This window comes from Engraulis encrasicolus, chromosome 9 (assembly GCF_034702125.1).
Source record: "Engraulis encrasicolus isolate BLACKSEA-1 chromosome 9, IST_EnEncr_1.0, whole genome shotgun sequence".
Classification (NCBI taxonomy): Eukaryota; Metazoa; Chordata; class Actinopteri; order Clupeiformes; family Engraulidae; genus Engraulis; species Engraulis encrasicolus.
In genome coordinates, this window is record NC_085865.1 from 23,641,567 (window position 1) to 23,661,566 (window position 20,000).

A 20,000-nucleotide genomic window follows, 5' to 3' on the forward strand; every position below is an offset into this window, starting at 1 on the left:
CCAGAGATGTATAAAGTGAAAGTAGACTCATTCTAACAGAGTATCTACTTCATTAGGTACAGTGGAATAACTGGAATAATATAATAACTGGAATAATATAGGCCTACTAGTGCTGTAATTATCTCAGTAACCGCAGAGATACACCAGCGGCGATCTGAGCGAGTCGAGCGACGGAAGTAATTGACTTTGTATTGAGTCGAGAGACAAAAGCGATTCTGGAGACTAGAGCGATTTGCGCGACGAGCGCGTCAATTTGAAGTTGAAATCTTTTCAACTTTTTATGACGCGGTTCGGCGACAAGCCGCGACAGCCAATGACTGTATAGAGGTCAGTGACCACAGCCAATGGGAATGCTTGAATGCTTTGCCTTCTGCCTGTACGGACATACTCTAGTCTCCTCAGTCTCTCGTATCGCTTGCTGCTACACTCTGTCGCTTGAGTCGCGTCGCCGCTGGTGTATCTCTCCGGTAAGAGTTCTACTTCTACTTTATACATCTTTGTTTCATACTGGCACAGAAGCAGAATTGTGCTGTTGTAACTTTGTCTACAGGTTCTGATCTAGTTTCTATTTGGATTAAAGGGTTTCATACCAGTATGTTAGAATCTGCAGTAGCCTATATGTTACAGATGTATTGATTGTTATTACACTCTCATTACAGCTTTAACTTTATTCCCGCCTCAATTGTGACTATGGGCTTCAGAATGTACATGTTATGTTCCTTCTGCTACATTGCTGGTCTGATGCTGGTTATGCAAACATAATCAAATCCTGCCTCAGCAATAAGATCCCATTTATTACTTCACAAATGAAGCACATTGTGTCTGCCAAAACACACTATAAGACCTAAGGCAATTCTTCAGGGGCAAATAAATAAACAGGCCGAACCAATAGGCTTTGCCTGGTGCTAATATTAACCTTGTATGGCCTGTGCATTTGTAATAAAGATAGCATGGGCCTAGTGGGTCAGAACATATTGCATTTGTAAGTAAGAATAGCATGAGCCTAATGGGTCAGAACTAAGTGGAGGCTTTAAATCTGATTCATGTGCTCTTACTGGAAGCATCAGCATGGTACCAGGGGGGCCTGGCAAACCGTCAGCTCCCGGAAGACCAGCGCGGCCAGCAGGGCCCTGGACGAAGAAGAAGAGAGAGAGAGAGAGAGAGAGAGAGAGAGAGAGAGAGAGAGAGAGAGAGAGAGAGAGAGAGAGAGAGAGAGAGAGAGAGAGAGAGAGAGAGAGAGAGAGAAAGAAAGAGGGAGAGAATAGATAAATAAATGTAAAAACAGAAGCAACATGACAAATAGCTAAATGTACTGCATTGAACCGGGCACACCGGGTACACAGAATAATAACTCCAGTAGGCAATACGAGAGAGAGAGAGAGAGAGGGGGAGAGAGAGAGAGAGAGAGAGAGAGAGAGAGAGAGAGAGAGAGAGAGACAGACAGACAGACAGACAGAGAGTAAATACTGTATATACGTAGATACTGTGAAGAATGAGCAAAGGTGATGAACGTGAGTAAACCCAGCAGGTTGTGGGGGCCGCTAGTGATGAATGGCACGTTTGTAAAACCTCCCATCATCCCCAGCCAGACATAAACCCAGAAGCTTTTTGGGTCAGTGGGCCTCGCACTCCATTTCCATGTTGTGTTTTGTTTCCATGTTCGAGACGAGTCAGTCCGTCAGAGCAGAGCATAGAGCCAATGCCTCAGACATGTAATTACATTTCCATACGCCGCTCTTATGAGAGCCGTAATGCCCATCTGTTTTTCCAGTCTGCAGCTTCACGTGAGTGGTAAGGGGTCCCCCGTCCGTCTGTGTGTGGTGAAAAAAAATCAGCAGAGGTTCTTCGAGGCCTCTTCGAGGCTGTGCTCTCTCTCTACTCCACTAACTCGGTTATTGTTTCTTTTCCTTCTCTTTTTTTCTCCTTTCTTTTTTTTAAGATATTTTTTTGGTCTTTTAGACTTTATTATGGACAGCACAGTACGAGAGGTAGACAGGAAACGAATGGGGAGAGAGACAGCGAGGGGTCAGCAAACAACCCGGGCCAGGAATTGAACCCGGGTCAGCCGCATGGCAGATGAGTGCCCTACCGGATGGCCAAGGCAGGGCCTCTTTTTTTCTCCTCTCAATGTAGTGGTAGTTTGACCTGTTTTGGTGGCGGGAGACGGGAGGAAATGCATTCCGCACATGGTCACCTGACGAGGAACAGTTTTAATATTCTCCGATGTCTCCCTGGAGGGCGTGTGCGGGCGGAGGGAGGTGAAGAGAGGTGAAGAGGGGAAGAGAGAGGAGGAGGAGGAGGAGGAGGGAGGTGAAGAGCGGTGAAGAGGGGAAGAGGGGAAGAGAGAGGAGGAGGAGGAGGAGGTGGAGGGAGGTGAAGAGAGGTGAAGAGGGGAAGAGGGAGGAGGAGGAGGAGGAGGAGGAGGAGGAGGTGGAGGGAGGTGAAGAGAGGTGAAGAGGGGAAGAGAGAGGAGGAGGAAGAGGAGGAGGAGGAGGTGGAGGGAGGGAGGCGAAGGGGGCACAAGCGAGCGGACAACAAATTTCACTGCATGTTAAACATTCATAGCATTTCTGTGCATGTGGCGAATGAAATCCCTGTATCCTTTTTCAAATGTCACTGCGCATTATCCATTCATAGTATTTCCCCCTGGGGAGTAATAACGTTACTCTTATTTCCATGCATATGATGAGTGCACATGCTTGTATCCTTGTAGGGAGGAGGGTTGGGGGCGAATAAAGACTCTCCTCACAACAGGTCTCTGGATGTGTTCTGTGGGCTTGAGGATGACTGCTGCAGGAGGATGATGATGCAAGTCTTGTGCTGGGAAGCGTTGTGCACACATGCAGTTCTGTGTGGAAAATGGATTCCGCACATGGGCACCTGACGAGGAAGAGTTTTAATATTCTCCGATGTCTCCCTGGAGGGCGAGTGGGACGGAGGGAGGTGAAGAGAGGTGAAGAGGGAGGAGGAGGAGGAGGTGGAGGGAGGTGAAGAGAGGTGAACAGGGAGGAGGAGGAGGAGGTGGAGGGAGGTGAAGAGAGGTGAAGAGGGGAAGAAAGAAGAGGGAGGAGGAAGAGGAGGAGGTGGAGGGAGGTGAAGGGGGTAGAGGCGAGCGGACAACTCAAATTTCACTGCATGTTAAACATTCATAGCATTTCAATGCATGTGGCGAATGAAATCCTTGTATCCTTTTTCAAATGTCACTCCACATTATGCATTCATAGTATTTCTGCTGCAGGACGATGATGTTGATGATGCAAGTCTTCTGCTGGGAAGCGTTGTGCACACATGTAGTTCTGTGTGGCCAGGGGGATTAGTGGCCGGAAACACTAGTGCATCAGTTAGGCCATTGTGTTGTTTATGGAAGAGCAGGAGAGGTGGAGGGGAGGCTGTCAGGTTAGGATGATGGAAGGTCTGTGTTTCGTGGAAATAAACTTACTCACTGTTACACTCATAGACACACACACATAAGCTCCGCCAACACACACACACACACTCACACATTCAAAGTGCTCAGGCCCCCCTCTCTCTCTCTGTCTGTCTGTCTCTCTCTCTCTCTTTCCCTTTGCGCACACATCCTCTCTCTCTCTCTCTGCCTCTCTCTCTCTCTCTCTCTCTCTCTCTCTGTCTGTATCTGGTTGTTCTCTGCCTCGTTCTCACACACTAAATTGCTACCGCAGTCAGTCATCCATTCACACACTCTCACGCTCTCCCTCTCTTTTTCTCTTAAGTCTGTCTGGCACTTCTGTGCATTCCATCCGTTCACCCCTCCCCGTGCTATTTCCGTTCATTTGTTTGACCCAAATAATTATTTCTTTGCTCACGTGACAGCAGGGTGTGTTGATAGCCATGCTTGCACCATTTGCACGCTGGGAGCACACCCTAAATAAAACAAAAAACCCAAACAGTGCCCTAGCACTGCCCCTCGTCCAACACAAACATCATCAACCTGACACACAGACACGCACAAACATTCACACACACTCTCTCCCAGGCACACACAAGCATACAGTAGAAACACATACTCTTTCTCTTACCTGTGTGCGACACACACACACACACACACACACACACACACACACACACACACACACACACACACACACACACACACACACACACACACACACACACACACACACACACACACACACAAACACACACACACACACACACACACACACACACACACACACACACACACACACACACACACACACACACACACACACACACACACACACACACACACACACACACACACACACACACACACACACACACACATACAATTTTTTTGCAATGATGCCTGGCATTCGATTGAGAACACTCCAAGGAAAGCACACAATGACTATTCCTATTCCAGGGCCCAAAGTCATTCTTGCACTTAGTGTTTTTTTTCTAATTGTGCACTAATGGCCTATGGCACCCGTTATAAAGTTGTTAACACATCTCAGCACATTACTATATCCAAATAAAATCTGACCAACACCGCACTTGACACAAAAATGAAAATAAATAATTTGTGCAGTGTGGTTTCTCAGCTCTTGAAAAAATTGCTCTTGGAAATGTTCTTAGCTGATGTTGAACTGTCGTGAGATTATAAACCGCTTTGTGCCCCTGTGCCCAAAACACAACACACTGTCTTTCAGCCTGATTCTTCTCTCTCTCTCTCTCTCTCTCTGTCTCTCTCTCCTCCTCTCTGTCTCTCTCTCCTTCTCTCTTTCTTTCTCTCTCTCTCTCTCTCTCTCTCTCTCTCTCTCTCTCTCTCTGTAGTCTGCTGTCTCAGTCTCAGCCCAATGGGTTCCATGTGTTTCCCCCAGCCAGCTAGGTCACTTTTTGGGGTAGTGGGAGTGTGAAGAGACTGAGAGACACCACAGCCATGGGCATAGGGCCACTGGGGACAGACGTGTGTGACAACGGGACTGCAAGACAGATGATGATGACAGTCATAGCACACGTCTGGAGCACTTTGAGCCTGTGTATAATATCAGGTGTGTGTGTTTATGTGTATATGTGTTTATGTTGTTTTTTTTGCAGCTTTCAACTTTTTCAACTTTTTAAATATATATTTTTTCCTACTTTTTTTTGCCTTTTTAACATTCTTTTAACCTTTTTTGGGACTCCCAGAGCAGGGAAGCTTTTCATTGTATATATATGTTTCATATATATACACATGACAAATAAAATATCTTGTATCTTGTATCTTGTAGATCTTGTATCTTGTATGTGTGCATCTGCTCTAAGTGTCATTAGTCAACACAAATGAAAAGTACTGTATGATGTGCCACGGCACCAGACAAAAATCTAAATAGGTAATGAATACAATATGTGTGTGTTACTCTTACTGTCTACTAGGTTCCAGCTAGTGACAGGACATTGAGTTATCATGACATCTGACTGACGTCATGCTGTTATGGGAAAATGTTTATGATGTGATAACATATGAATGACGGGATGATGTCCATTACATTTCCACAGTCAATCATTTTGTCTCTCTGTCTCTGTCTGTTTTGTCTCTCTGTCTCTGTCTCTCACCCACTCTCTCTCTACCTCTCTCTCTCTCACGTATGCACGCACAAACGCACATAGCCACGCATGTATGCAGGCACACGAAGACACACACGTACACACACACCCACACACACACGTACACACACGTACACACACGTACCCACACACACACACGTACTCACACACACACACGTACCCACACAAACACACACACACACAAACACACACACACACACACACACACACACACACACACACACACACACACACACACACACACACACACACACACACACACACACACACACACACACACACACACTCACACACAGACACCGAGAGATACACATACCTGTACAATACAGTGTAAACCACATTGGCTGCCTTGCTCTGTTTGTACGTTTGTAAATAAAGCAGGCCAGCTCAGTTCTCTTCCAGCTTTCTCATTCAGTAAAAGCCATTATAGAAACCACATTGCATTGAGCCTAACCAGGCCCATTCAAAGGACTGCTGTTAAGAGGCCTGCACAGTACAACAACAGCTCACAAGATGTACTCTTTGCTTTCATTTCATTCATGAAGTCAATGCTGTGTGTCTCTATCTGGCGTTTTGGTCCGCCAACGAGAGCCTTTGAGAGTGTGTGTTTTAAGGAACAGCCTAAACATTGAACCGCATCCTTGTGCTTGGCAAAGACAGATGTCTGAAACAGGTTGTAGCAGTACGTGATGTTTTTGGCCTGCACTGTAGTCTATTGGCTACAGTGTAATCGTACACATCCCCGAGGCCTGTACCACGACTAAAGCCTATAGTTCTACTCACCCACTTATCTGGGACAGTAAAAGTGGCAGAGGAAACCATTTGAACCAGATTAGGATTCCATCCAGAGGAAGCAGATGATTGCACTAATGGAAACAACGTTTTCTCAAAGCCTTAGTTCTCCAGCTCACTTCACACGTATGGTTACACCCTGGCACGCACACAAGCACACACAGACACAAACACACACACACAGTCACACACAGACACGTACGCACGTACACACACATGTGCCTGAACGCGTGCGTGCACACACACACACACACACACACACACACACACACACACACACACACACACACACACACACACACACACACACACACACACACACACACACAGGTACACATACACATAGACACACACACACAAATACACACACACACACATTTGCACATATGTAGTCGTAAACACCCACGAACAATCACATGCACACACACACACACACACACACACACACACACACACACACACACACACACACACACACACACACAGACAGACAGACACACACACACGCACACACACACAGACAGACAGACAGACACACACACTCACACACGCACACACACACACACACACACACACACACACACACACACACACACACACACACACACACACACACACACACACACACACACACACACACACACACACACACACACACACACACACACCCATCTCACAGCTATCCTTTCATCCAGACACATGGTGTTTGGCCTTTCTCTCCTCCACACAACCGTACGTTGACTTGCTCCTTTACAGCATCCTTGCTGTTTCCTTAATGAGAAGGCTTTGTGTGTCTTCTTCTTTGCGGAAGCGTAAACAACAGCAGAGGCCTATTGTTCGCGTTGTCCCCCAAGCCGTCGCTCTGGCATGCTTACGGCCAGCTAATTAGGGCTTGCTTGACGCAAAGGGTGGCTGCTCGCGGGGTGTTGTGTGGTCAGGGGTATAGGATGTGGCTGGAGGGATTGGGAGATGGTGGTGGAGATACAGTGCTTGTGTTAAGTTATTTTTTTCCCATCCATGTGTGGTCTTCAAAAAATATGGTGAGGGGGAAAACTTGGTATGGGAGGGAGCGTTAACATTTTTCTCTTGCTCTAAGTCTTGTTCAAAGCAACGGAATGAAGGCCAATGCAAGGTGATGGTGGTGTCCCTGTGCATTAAGTCCACTTCAGATCTACACGGTTTTGAAGTGTCGGGGGGAAACACGGGCTCACGGGCTCACAGGCTTTTCACAGCATTTTCACACAACGCCTCGTGTCAAGTGCGGGTCACCAATCAGTAGGTGGGGATCCAGGGGAATTTCCACATCATGTGGCTGAGGAATCCTTCTCGCCCGGATCCAATGGCTTATGAGAGGGACACGCGATGACAGGGGTGATCCTGATGGGTCGAGATGGCTCTTTGAGGCTCTGCAAACCTCCAAATCTTGTTTGGACAGAGTTCCCACCCGCTGTGTCTCTGTCTGTCATTCTGTCTGTCATGTCACTCTATCTCTCTCTCTGTCAGTCAGTCTTTTTGTCTCGCAGTGCTTCATGCTTGGCTGTTTCTACCATCCTCTGTGTGTGTTTCTCAGACTATAAATATGTCAATTCTTCTGTCTGTGTGTCTGTGTGTGTGTCTGTCTGTCTAACAACTTTTCTTTAGCTTGATTCCACAACTACTCTGTCTATCTACCGTGCATGCATTTGTCTATTCTTCTATATGTCTGTTTCTCAGCTTGCCACCCACCCTCTCTCTATCTGTTTCTCAGTCTGTCTGTCTGTCTGTTTGCCTGTCTGTCTGCATGTCTGTCTCTTCTTTTGCTTTGCAACGAACCCCTTGGTGTGTGTCTGGCTATCTGCCTGTTCTTCTGTCCGTTTCTCTCTGAGTGGAGGTCAGAGGGCCTGGTCTCCGGTAGCAACCATGTGGTGAAGAGCGGCGGTAGGAACTCACCCTCTCACCAGGATCTCCAGCAGTGCCGGGAGGACCTTGAAGACCAGGTGGGCCTGGAAGACCCTGCACAAGACAAATGACAAAGACATAAGACATCGAGAACTCACACACTTCCTCAGTCATTCTGAATAATGACTATGTCCCCAAAACACTATTTTGCCCTCATTTCTATCCACGCAAAGTAATTAGTAAGAAAGTCAGTGTATATTCTGTTGAAATTTTCCATTTTACTTACGGAAGGACCAGGAGGCCCAGGAGGTCCCTCGATGAGCATACCCTGTTAAAAGCATAGATATGTTTGATGAGTTTCATAAGCAAAAATAAATATTTGTGTGTGTTGGACATTGGATATTCAATATATCATTGCACTGCATTTTAACACAAGATAATAAGTTGTGATCAGCTATGGTTCACTCTTCTGCCATCATTGTCTTTCAATGTTCCGTCGCATGAATTCAGAGATCTCAGCTGGCTGAGACAACACACTTACGGGCTCGATGACGGCGGGCTCTCCCTTCTCTCCCTTCTGTCCCAGGTAGCCAGCCTCTCCGCCGACCTAGACACAAGGGGTGGGCAGAGAGAGGATGAGCCTCATCCCAGTCCAACTTCAACTCACTAGTCCATAAAAAAGGTAAGACAACTGCCAACAGGATGCATTGGAAATGGGGATAACAGGGGAATAGATTTTGTGTGTAAGAAGATGACTTGTTGTCCTGACAAAGCCCTGAATTTTGGTGGGAAAAGATTTTTTTCTTTTTTATATTAAAGAGAAACAAGTACTTTATTAATTACAGGAGAGAACTGTCTAGAAGTAAGGCCTGGTATTAGTGAAAGTGTGTATTCAGCTTTGTCAGGCTAGACGCTTGCATCATATTCTTACTACACGTGGTCTAACTACGCCACTTCAACTACAGACAAGGATCCTATGAGGAGGAGCGTAAAAAAAGGAAAAGCTGGAAAAGTCTTGACTTGTGGTCACTGTGGTTAGTCCCGACGCGGCGTGCATAACCTACGGTGCAGCATGCTTGAGAGATGGACAGTGATGTCATGTCATTGCCTTGAGAAAGGACTGTGTTGTCTTCAGGGAAATGGAACCAAATGTGAGGGTAAAACAAGGTGAACAAAAAAATAAAGTTGAACAGCACAGGAGGAAACCTTGTGTTAGGAAAAAGTGGAAAAAAAACAGGAACCAGACCTCTCCATCAACGAATACAGCCTCGGTCAATTGGGTATTCTCAAAGACAGCTGTGACGGATATGTGAGTTCCCATTCAAAACAAGCTCTTTCTCTCAAGGATTGACCTTGTTGATGTTGAATCATTTCGTGTTCTATAGTATTTGTTATGTATTGGAGAACAGTGGCTGTGCTTGTTGTGAGAGTTGTAAAAGTGAAGTTCTTCAGAAAGTATAATAAATATGTGCATGTGTATATGAGCTACTGTGGACTCAATAACATATGGGAAAGAGATTAGCTTTGTCACTGTATGTATACAGCATGACTGTATGTTTGTGGTAGGAAAAGAATGAGAGAGCCTTGGGCAATGTGTGTGTGTGTGTGTGTGTGTGTGTGTGTGTGTGTGTGTGTGTGTGTGTGTGTGTGTGTGTGTGTGTGTGTGTGTGTGTGTGTGTGTGTGTGTGTGTGTGTGTGTAACCATGTGTGAAGAGGGCAGTTCAGAGTTCTTGTTGCCAATTTGTGTATCAATATTTGTGAAGCATTTGTGTGTTTATTCTGTTGGTGTGTGTGTGTGTGTGTGTGTGTGTGTGTGTGTGTGTGTGTGTGTGTGTGTGTGTGTGTGTGTGTGTGTGTGTGTGTGTGTGTGTGTGTGTGTGTGTGTGTGTGTGTGTGTGTGTGTGTGTGTGTACATGTGCGCGTGTGTGTGTGTCTGCCCATGCATGCATAAGTCTGTGTGTGTGTCTGTGTGTGTGTATGTGTGTGTATGTGTGCGTGTGTGCATGCTTGCTGTCTGTGTGTGCGTGTGTCTGTATGCGTTCAAGCACACAATCTCACAGTCATCCCAGCAAGATGCAAAGGCGTGCCAGAATAAGCACACGCACGCACGCATGCACACACACACACACACACACACACACACACACACACACACACACACACACACACACACACACACACACACACACACACACACACACACATGGACACACACGCACATGGACACAGACATCTGACGGTCTGATTTCCTGTCCCATATCCACTCTCCACAGAAGAAAGAAATGATAACAAAACACTGACAGGAAGAGACTAAGCACACATCTCTTCTCCTCTCCTCTCGTCTCTTCTCTTCTCTTCTTCTGGCTTGATTTCCTTTCCTGTCTTGGGTCGGCAATAGCCAGCAATAACTAAAGGAAGAAGATGGGGAGCTCTTTTCCAAAATGAGATATATCCATTTTATAGAATGTTGGGAAATTTACATTTTTGTATTGAGCATTCCATTGAATTGCATTACAAAATGCATTTTATACAGGTATAGGTTTAAATAGCATGTTCTCAAAACATTTGAATGGCAAGAATTCACACATAGATGATATGACTACTTATCAGTCAATTCCAATATTAAAATGCAAAAAGTCAAAAATGGTGGATATAGCGTTTTGGAAAAGAGCTCTTCAGATCCTCTGGTCAAACCATTCCCGTCAAATCAACCCCATGTGATATTATTAATACGACCTGCAAAACAGTCCCACAATATATTCCCAACTCACACCATCTACCTCAAATCAACCCCATGTGATATGCTACGATAAACCTGATAAGCAGTCACACAATCTATTTTACAGTGCTAATTGAACACTAAAGGAGTCAAATATTACACTCAAGGTGTTGATCCTACTCCCTAAGTGACCAACTAGCACTATAAAATTTGCTGTGCACGATTCCCTGTGTAGTTGACGTGCAGGGAACATGAATGGGACGAGTGAAGACAGCGGCTAAATGATGGGGAACAGGTCGTGAGGCATGGTGTGGTATTTAGTGGGGTATCTGTCTCTAGAGAGCTAAACGGCTAAGGTGTGAGGTAATGTCTACACCCCATAACACCCCCCCTTCCCCTTTCCCCTTAGGCAATTCATCCTTATGGGAAGAACTACAACAGGAAGATCGTTTGGAGAGCAGGTGGCGTGTGTACATGTGTGCTTGTGTGTGTGTGTGTGTGTGTGTCTTAGAATGTGTTTACGGTTACGGCGTTTGCATGCATGCGTGCATGCTTATTTGCCATACCACATCCTGGTGGAGAGAGAACCTTACAAGAAAGACATCGTCTGTGTGTGTGTGTGTGTGTGTGTGTGTGTGTGTGTGTGTGTGTGTGTGTGTGTGTGTGTGTGTGTGTGTGTGTGTGTGTGTGTGTGTGTGTGTGTGTGTGTGTGTGTGTGTGTGTGTGTGTGTGTGTGTGTGTCTGTGTGTGTCTGTGTGTGCGTGTGCTTGCCAGAGACACTGATTGAAAGAGACCCCAGGAAAACAAAAACAGACACGAGGGCGGGAAAACACATACATGCTGTGAAAAAAATATACCAAAACATTTCACAATATTGATGCAGAGTATAAAGAGGAAAAAAAGAGAGTAGAAGAAAAAGAAAAAAGAGAACGAAAAACAATGTGTGGGTGTGTGAAGAGTGTGTTGGATTTACAGTATAGAGAGTGAGATGAGGAGACAGAAAAAACACACACACAGACAAATAGAGAAACAGACAGACACAGAGACCAAGAAAGAGAGAAAATATAGGAAGACATCATATGAATTCCAAGTGGAGTTGAGAGCTGCCAAGTTAGACCATGTTTCAGGATCTTGACTGGATGAAAAATACGGATGAAAACTCCACAGCGGACTTCAAGGACACACACGAGAGACATACTGTACAGTGAAATCACACGTGACAGACGCTTCATGCCAAGCCGTGACTTACAGATGAACCACATACCCAGTGTGCATGCTAGACATTCGATTCTGACACGGAACTGGCGGAGGATCTAAAAGCGGACGGGACGGGACACACGGCCTACACCATCACCTCACCTCTACGTAGAACACCTCCACCCCACCACATAGGCCCACCACCCAATCAACACCTCCTCATGCAACCATTCTGGACCCTGTTTCTCCAAAGCGCCATTACTAACTATTCAGCAACTCAGAAGGTTGCCTATGGTAAATTGCATTACAACAGTGGTTGCGAAGTTAGCTGCTAACTTAGTTAGCAACGATGCTGTCGAGAAACAGCCGCAGAGAACCTGGGGTGGTGAGAGGCCCGTGCGGTGGATGGGAGGGCTTGCAGGCAAGGTTGAGGTGAGGGAAAAGGCAGCGTGCCATACTTACGGTGGCTTCGTAGACGTCGGTTTCGGCCGGCTTGCCCTTGCCGATCTCGTCATCATAAGCCATGGCGGTCGGGGCAGGCCCCGCGTTACCCAGATCATCGTACGCCCCATAGTCATAGTGACTCCCGCCAAGCTCATTAGCGTCATACTCCTTAAGATCGTACTCCTTAAAGTCATACGCGTTTCCCTCGGGGACCGCTGCCGGCACGTCGGTGGCCTGGGCGATTTCCGTGGCATAGGTCGGCTCGGGACCGGCTTCGGCCGTTTCGGGGACATATTCCTCAACAACTTCCTCTTCCACAACAACTTCCTCTTCCACAGCCTTTTACATTACCCAAGCAAATGCAGCGAAGGTTGGTGTTGGGGATGGGGGGAGGGAGCGATGGGGGAGGGAGGGCAGGATTGGAGGGAACATGGTTGTTAGTCAAGCAAGTTAAACAGCACAAACTAGTGTATTGATCTCCTACAGAGGATCAGGTCAACATGAAATCAGTATGATAAACAGTTAAAAATCAGAGTTGCAACATGGTAACACCTCATCCTGGTCCTTCTTCATGAAGAGGACAAAGAAAGAATGGTTGCTTTGGCTTGGTACTCTATAACGAGAATTAGCCTTACACCACCAAACATAACAATAGCCACAATAGCATTTGCTGTCGCTTTAAACATTCATAATTGAATTAGGCTGTTTGATCAGTATAACAGCCAATGGTGGTTGTTACTTAGCAAAGAAAATGATTATGAATGTAAGCTGAAAATGGCATGCTATTGTGTTATGTTATGAATGAATATAAATCTGTTTTTTTTTCTACCTGTAAACATGACATTAAATAAAATTACAGATATCTTACTCAGCTGCAATGTCAAAGTTTGTTAAAACATCAAGAAGGACCACATGAAGTGTTACCTTGAATTGTAAAAGCATGACAAATTCTACATAATAAAAAGTACAAAATCAAACAAGTCTATGACAGACTTTGAATTATTCTAGTCTTTTTTCAAAAGCAGTGAACCCATGATTAGAGCAGCATTATGCATGAGGTTGAAAAAAGACCAAAATAGCTGAAGTAAGTCTGAAATGACACTAAAAAAGTATGTTTCATCAAAACATGACTCCAGCTACTTCTCCAGCAATTGTCCAAACTGCAGAGCTCAGATGGTTAAGCTAAAGTATTAGCAGGTCACACTTTTGGAAACATGTAAAACTGTTCAGTCAAACATGTGCCCTGTGGATGTACTAGGTCACATAAGGTATAAGATACAAATTCTATCTTTGCTCTGCATTTGGGAACATAACTGAATGAACAAACAAACATCTACTGACTTGATGAAGATTTCTGTCTGTTGAAGCTAATGCTAATAGGTTTTAGTTTTGATAGTGCTAACACTGAAACACAATGACACAAATTCACCAGGAAGATTCAAGATTTTCTTTAAATTAAATAAATGCCTATCGGCTTCATCACTTTTTCTTCCAAGGTGAAGTTGCTTCTATCACTGGGTATCTGTGTGGCACATGCTAAGACAAGCTTTGGCTAACTCTGGCTGAGAGAGTGGGAGGGGGATTCTGCACTGCATTGATGGTAGGCCTGAAGAAGCACTTAGCTGGTCTCAGTCAGGGCTCTTCAGTCAATGCAGCTACAGATAGGACATCAGCCTTCAGGGGAAAGTGGGGGAAGGAGAGGGGCAATTGCTGTGATGCTGTAGTCCACTGGAGGAGGAGGGGGCGATGTGCCACATTTAACACAGTGTGAATGTGGCAACATTATGAAATCAGCCTTGGGTTTTCTCTTTACTGCCGATTGGGACAGGGGGGATTCTTTTGCTGTTATTCAGGCATGACTTCATTAGTTTTTACCCAGAGAACTTTGCCCAGCTTTGGTTGGACATGCGAGTCTGTCAATCATGGCCAAGGCTGCACCACTACCAATGACGTTCAAAGGGACACTCGAGAGTATTCTCTGTCCCCTATCACTCAGCGTGGTCACTGGCTACGAGGTTAGAAATCCCTCCTGACTGCACCACAGAGTCTCACATTTCTCTTACAAACAAGCAAAAGGGAAATGCAGACAAAGCTGTTCTGTTGAAGGTGCGTCCTGTGTGGTGAATACTTGGCAGTCCCTGATGGCGGACATGCTGATTTTCTTTAGAGCAGTGTGCTTCTCATTACGGTTACGGCTATTGGCTTTTCGAGAATGCTTTAAATGATTTTAATCCGCCCCAGGCACAAACAGTAACACACCAGACTGTGAAAAAGGTCTGCGATCACTAATGAGAAACAAAGAATCGCAATTTCAAACCTTGCCTGGTCATATAAAGGCTTCTAAAATTAAAAACCTGCTCTTAATCCGGGCAATTTGTTTTTCCGTCTATAGTGTTTTATTGACTCATTTCAACAGTTTTTGTAATATTTAACGATTTGAATAATTGATTACTTTGGACAGGGCAGCCTTGAACCACAAATGACTCAAACAACAAAAAGCTATGAAAACAGATTGTATGGCAATCCACTGGATGCAGAAATCACTGGGACGGGATCTTTGACACACTAATGGACAACATGCACCCTTCTGGAGTGGATTGACTACTCATTGGACAAGGCATGTTTGGCAGCTTGGTGTTGTTTCATGCCCCACTGCGTTCAAGAGTTCTGCTGTTGAGATAACCCCTTTTGTTTTGTGTATATTGATTTATTCTTAAAAAAACAGAGCAATTGCCTTGAATTGTTCTGTCTTTGTCATTTCATACCATGTACTTCCTTGTCATTTGTCTTCCAGGGCCTATGCCTTTCTGCTTTGGCGGCACCTCACTTTTCACATCTTTTCTGTTTTCTTTGTCTTTGTAAAGCATATGAAGCAAGATAGAAAATGCAACGTATTTACCTCGTTGGCTCCGGTTGTGGCAATGGGAGACTGAGTTTGAGTAGCATCTACTGTTCCGTAGTCAGTATAGTACTCGCCATCTACATTGTTTAGCTGAGGGGTTGTAGTGACATTGACAGGAAAAAGAAGACACAGAATAACAGAGAGAAGGAGTTAGAACAGGAAAAGAACATCACAAGAGTCACTCCGCTTGGCCTCTAGGCCACCTCTTGAGTCGAGCCGAGTACTGGGGGAGAGAGAAGAGAGTAAAAGTAGGGGGGTGGGCAGGGAGAGTTAGGTAGCATCCAGACTAGCATCAGAGATCTTCCTTTGGTTACAGAGGAAACATCTCGATGGATTCTGACTGGGTCACTACTGTACAGGCACTTATATTTTACCCCTAGATAGGCGGCTTTCACGGGCGCTGTAGCCTGGTAACCGTGCCGCTTCTTCTTGTTAGCGGCTAGCTTTTTAGCCGCAGACTGTTTGGCTGACAGGAACTTATACGGCTTGGCCTTAGTCTTGACGGACTTTGCCGTCCTCTTCAGGGGACTACGTCTCTTTCTCTGGAACAGGGTTATGGCGACAAAGAACAACAAGGAGACAACACATAGACAACATAAACATACAAAGACAAGGTTTGTTGAAAATAAGTAGATCATCCACATATACAGGTGGATTTCAGCCTATAGTAGGAATACATGTAAAATGTCTTTACATTCGTAACAGGCAGGAAAGGACAAGTTTAAGAATGAAAACAAAACTGGACAACAAGGAAGGAGACACAGACACCCATGATGACGTACAACAAGACACCACATGACAAACACGTTGACTCAATGCCATTTTTGCTCTACTATTTACCTGAGTCTCAGAGTACTCCTCATTCTCTTTTGCTGTTTCTCCATCATAGTAATCATACAACTCGCCATAATCTGAGCCAGTAGTGTACTGAATAGGGAGAGGGAAAGAGGGCAAGCGAAGACAGGTTAGAACGTCGGCAACATGCCGTATTGTTGTACAACAATACTGTTGCCACACACACACACACACACACACACGCACGCACGCACGCACACACACACAAACACACAAACACACAATGTAGCATGTTCTTTGAACATATTACAGGAGAATGTGGTTAAATATCAAATGTTACACAGACCAAAATAAACTGCCAATGCCAAAAAGTGCTGTGGCAAACTGCTGGCCGTGTTGATGCAATATTGGGGCACAAATTGCAGTCCATTAAAATTTAATAGGTGTTTCGTTTCAAAGGCTCAGCACAGCACACCACTTTTTAGGGGCATTGGGACAGAAATCCGAGACACTAGATGTACAGAATGTTATTTGGGTGTGTTGATTTACCAGTTTTGATCAGCAAAACTGATAGGGGTTTTCCAAAATGTTAGACTAATTACTGTCAAAAAAGACCATGTGGAGAGAAGACGGTGGTATTCCCAGGTGGGCATTTAAGCCCCCCATAAAACATCACAGCAGGTCGGGGAGGGATGCTGTGAGGGGAATTACCACATGCCATATGTCTGGAACCTTCCGTCATGGAACTTTTTTTTCTTTTTTTAAATCACCCCATGTGTAAATTATACATTACAAATTGCACATCTACAGTTATACTGCTTCAGATTGAGGGTTTGCATTTATGGAAAGTCTACCTTCAAATCTACCCAACAGATTCACAATATTTCTTTTCACATAATGTAAAAATGAGCTTCATAGTTCTAGGAGACAGATATTTCAGTTTGAAGACACAATTTATACCAGTTGAACAAATGGATAATGTGAGTAAATGAAAAATGTATAATGTCATTCCAGTAAAAGATCTATTCAACAAATTTGAAGTATGAAATGTAAAACTTTTGAAATAATTAAATAACACAACTGGGATTAAAAGTGAGGGATTACAGAAATGTCTGTACTTTATCTTTGGCTCCCTCTTTTTCATCTCTTCTTTCCATCTTCGCAATATTTCATTTCAATCTCTCTATTGGGAGAGCCAGGAAGTGGATGTTGTTACGAAGCAGTTTGGCTTGTAACACGCCATCCATCCCATGCACAGGAAAAGAGACAGATACAAGGTTAGTCCCACACTGTGGTAGGGCGCTAAAAGGAGCACACAGAAGTCAAGTAGATGGCAGACTTCCATGTGCCTGTCATAGGTGAGACCTTATGAGTCAGTGAGGGGGTTGGCTGGGGGTGTGAGTACTGGAAAAAAGGAGAGCGTTATGGGGGTGACACTGGGTCTTCAGGGGAGTCTGCTAGGTCGTCTGTCTCCCTTCTATTCATTTTTTCTTTTCTCATGTGGTGCTTGTTCCGACGACCATCATAGAAGGGGGCGTGTAGATGACCTGGGCCCACCCAGAGGCCCCTCACCCCTTAGGGACACTGCTGTCAATGTTTGTACAAGTCTGGCAGTAATGACCTGCACTGTGGGGTTATTAGCTTTTTAATGTTTTCATTTAAACACACTTTTGCTTTAAGCGCAGTATTTCCTTTCCCTGTGAAGAGCTCGCTACCAGTTCATAAAAAAGTTGATTGATTTTTTTTCTTCTTGTTCAATTTTAAATCCCATCTGTTGTGTATGTTGGCGCAGTAAATTCCACTATTAAAAAAAGAAAGTAGTAGTCTACTGCGTGTCTCGGACAGGCTACCCTATCATTTTTCTTTCAGCCGTCAAGTCAAAAGGGAAAAGACCCTAAAAATAGGCTAAACCAACAATGGCAGGAGCCAATGATGTTCTGTCAGAAGAATATTCCAGAAGTTTTCCTTGTTGTAATGTACGCTGCTGTAAAACATGGTTCTCTCTTCCTCCCTCAGTGTCAGTGGAAAGGATCTGCTAAAGCCATAAGTGGACCGAATCCCAGACTTCTGAGGTAGCGGGAGGAGGAGAGAACCTCAACGTCACGGGCCATTAAGAAATCCCTTCGCCGATCCAGGAGTGAGTGGAAAAAGAAAAGAAAAAAATACAGCAACAAGTGCCTCAAGGAAACAGGAATGGCAGAACAACGAGGAGAGACCACGTGCATGTGTGCATTCCCATTGACAATAACCCGTTAATCCCCTGAAGGCCTCATTGGGCTTATTAAATCTCCGAGACACCTGTTTGTTTACGACCAACTTTTTTTTGACTATGCGAAATAAAACAAATAATGACCTCCAAAGGGAGAACTTGCTTCCGGGTCTAACTGACCCGTGGCTGATTTTAATGGCTTGCTCGCTTACTTACGTATGTGTGTAAGTGTGTGTGTGTGTGTGTGTGTGTGTCTGTGTGTGTCTGCGTGTGTCTGTGTGTACGTGTGTGTGTGTAGCAGACCTCATCCTCGGGCTGCTGAGCCTGTGGGGTATCGCGGTGGGGGGTGTCACAGTCTGGGCTGTAGTGTTCACAGTAGTCATAGGCAGCCTTGGGATCAGCCACAATCAACAGCTGCTGGATGTCACCCTGTGGAGGAAAGACAGATAAAGAAAGATGGAAAGACAGGCAGAGACAGAGAAGAAAAGGAAGAGCAGGGAGCAGACACACGGGACAAAGAGAAAGGGAGACAGAGAGAGAGGGAGAGAAAACGAGATGTGTGAATGTACAGCTACAGACTGTAGCAGCATGTTTTCAAGTGGGGCACATTAGGAAATAAGAGGCCTCTGAGAGCCTCCATTAAAGGCCTGCTTAGTCATATTCATCATCAAAGACGCACAGCGGGAAGCAACCCAGTCCACAGTAGTCAGAGCCAAGCACCACTGATGATAATCTCTCTCTCTCTCTCTCTCTCTCTCTCTCTCTCTCTCTCTCTCTCTCTCTCTCTCTCTCTCTCTCTCTCTCTCTCTCTCTCTCTCTCTCTCTCTCTCTCTCTCTCTCTCTCTCTCTCTCCTATTATTAGGTTATTGAAAGTATGGAGACTGATAAGCCTGCACTCCCATACAGAGACACAGACAAAGACTTGCGTGTGCATGCGCACGCACACACACACACACACACACACACACACACACACACACACACACACACACACACACACACACACACACACACACAACAGAATTTTCCCACAGATGAAAGACAACAGTACAGAGTATAGTATTCGAGTATAAGATTCCTCCACACCCACACAAATGCATCAGCTTGAGACAATCCTGCACACAGCTTTTTTACCCCCAACCAAACCAGCTGGCGCCCAGGAGAATCTGAGAAAATTGCCTCCCAGGGGCTACCCCAGGTGAATGATCAGCCAAGATATTCCACCACAACAGATGTGACTATTTTTATTTTCCATTTTTTTGCAGTCTGATGCCCTGGAATATCTGTAAAATGTCTATTGAAAGCTGCCAACACGCTGAACATATTTAAATCTTAACAAGGAGGCCTCTTTTTAGTAAAATCGTCCAAGAGATATTTTTTTTGCTGAGCCGCATAAACCACTTGATTATTAGGAACATCTGTGGTGACATTTCTAGGGTGTTTTGGCAACATTGGGAAGAAGGGGAGCCGAAACCAGGGGTATATCAAGCGTTTCAAAGATTCTGAGGCAATCA

At 45.1% G+C, this 20,000-nt stretch overlaps 1 protein-coding gene across 3 annotated transcripts in view; it reads right to left on the reverse strand.

Annotated features, from left to right (window-relative positions):
• col11a1a (collagen, type XI, alpha 1a) overlaps positions 1-20,000 on the reverse strand; it is a 136,867-nt gene that overhangs the window by 87,545 nt on the left and 29,322 nt on the right. Inside the window, exons 5-12 of one of the 3 annotated variants that reach the window (XM_063206794.1) lie at positions 18,790-18,915; positions 16,323-16,409; positions 15,480-15,572; positions 12,599-12,919; positions 8,762-8,827; positions 8,507-8,548; positions 8,272-8,334; positions 1,056-1,130 (exon numbers count right to left, since the gene is read on the reverse strand). In XM_063206794.1, the coding sequence (XP_063062864.1) occupies positions 1,056-1,130; positions 8,272-8,334; positions 8,507-8,548; positions 8,762-8,827; positions 12,599-12,919; positions 15,480-15,572; positions 16,323-16,409; positions 18,790-18,915 (873 nt within the window). Of the gene's footprint in view, positions 1-1,055; positions 1,131-8,271; positions 8,335-8,506; positions 8,549-8,761; positions 8,828-12,598; positions 12,920-15,479; positions 15,573-15,856; positions 16,025-16,322; positions 16,410-18,789; positions 18,916-20,000 lie in introns of all 3 variants that reach the window. The other 2 variants (XM_063206795.1, XM_063206797.1) reach the window with 2 other exon arrangements.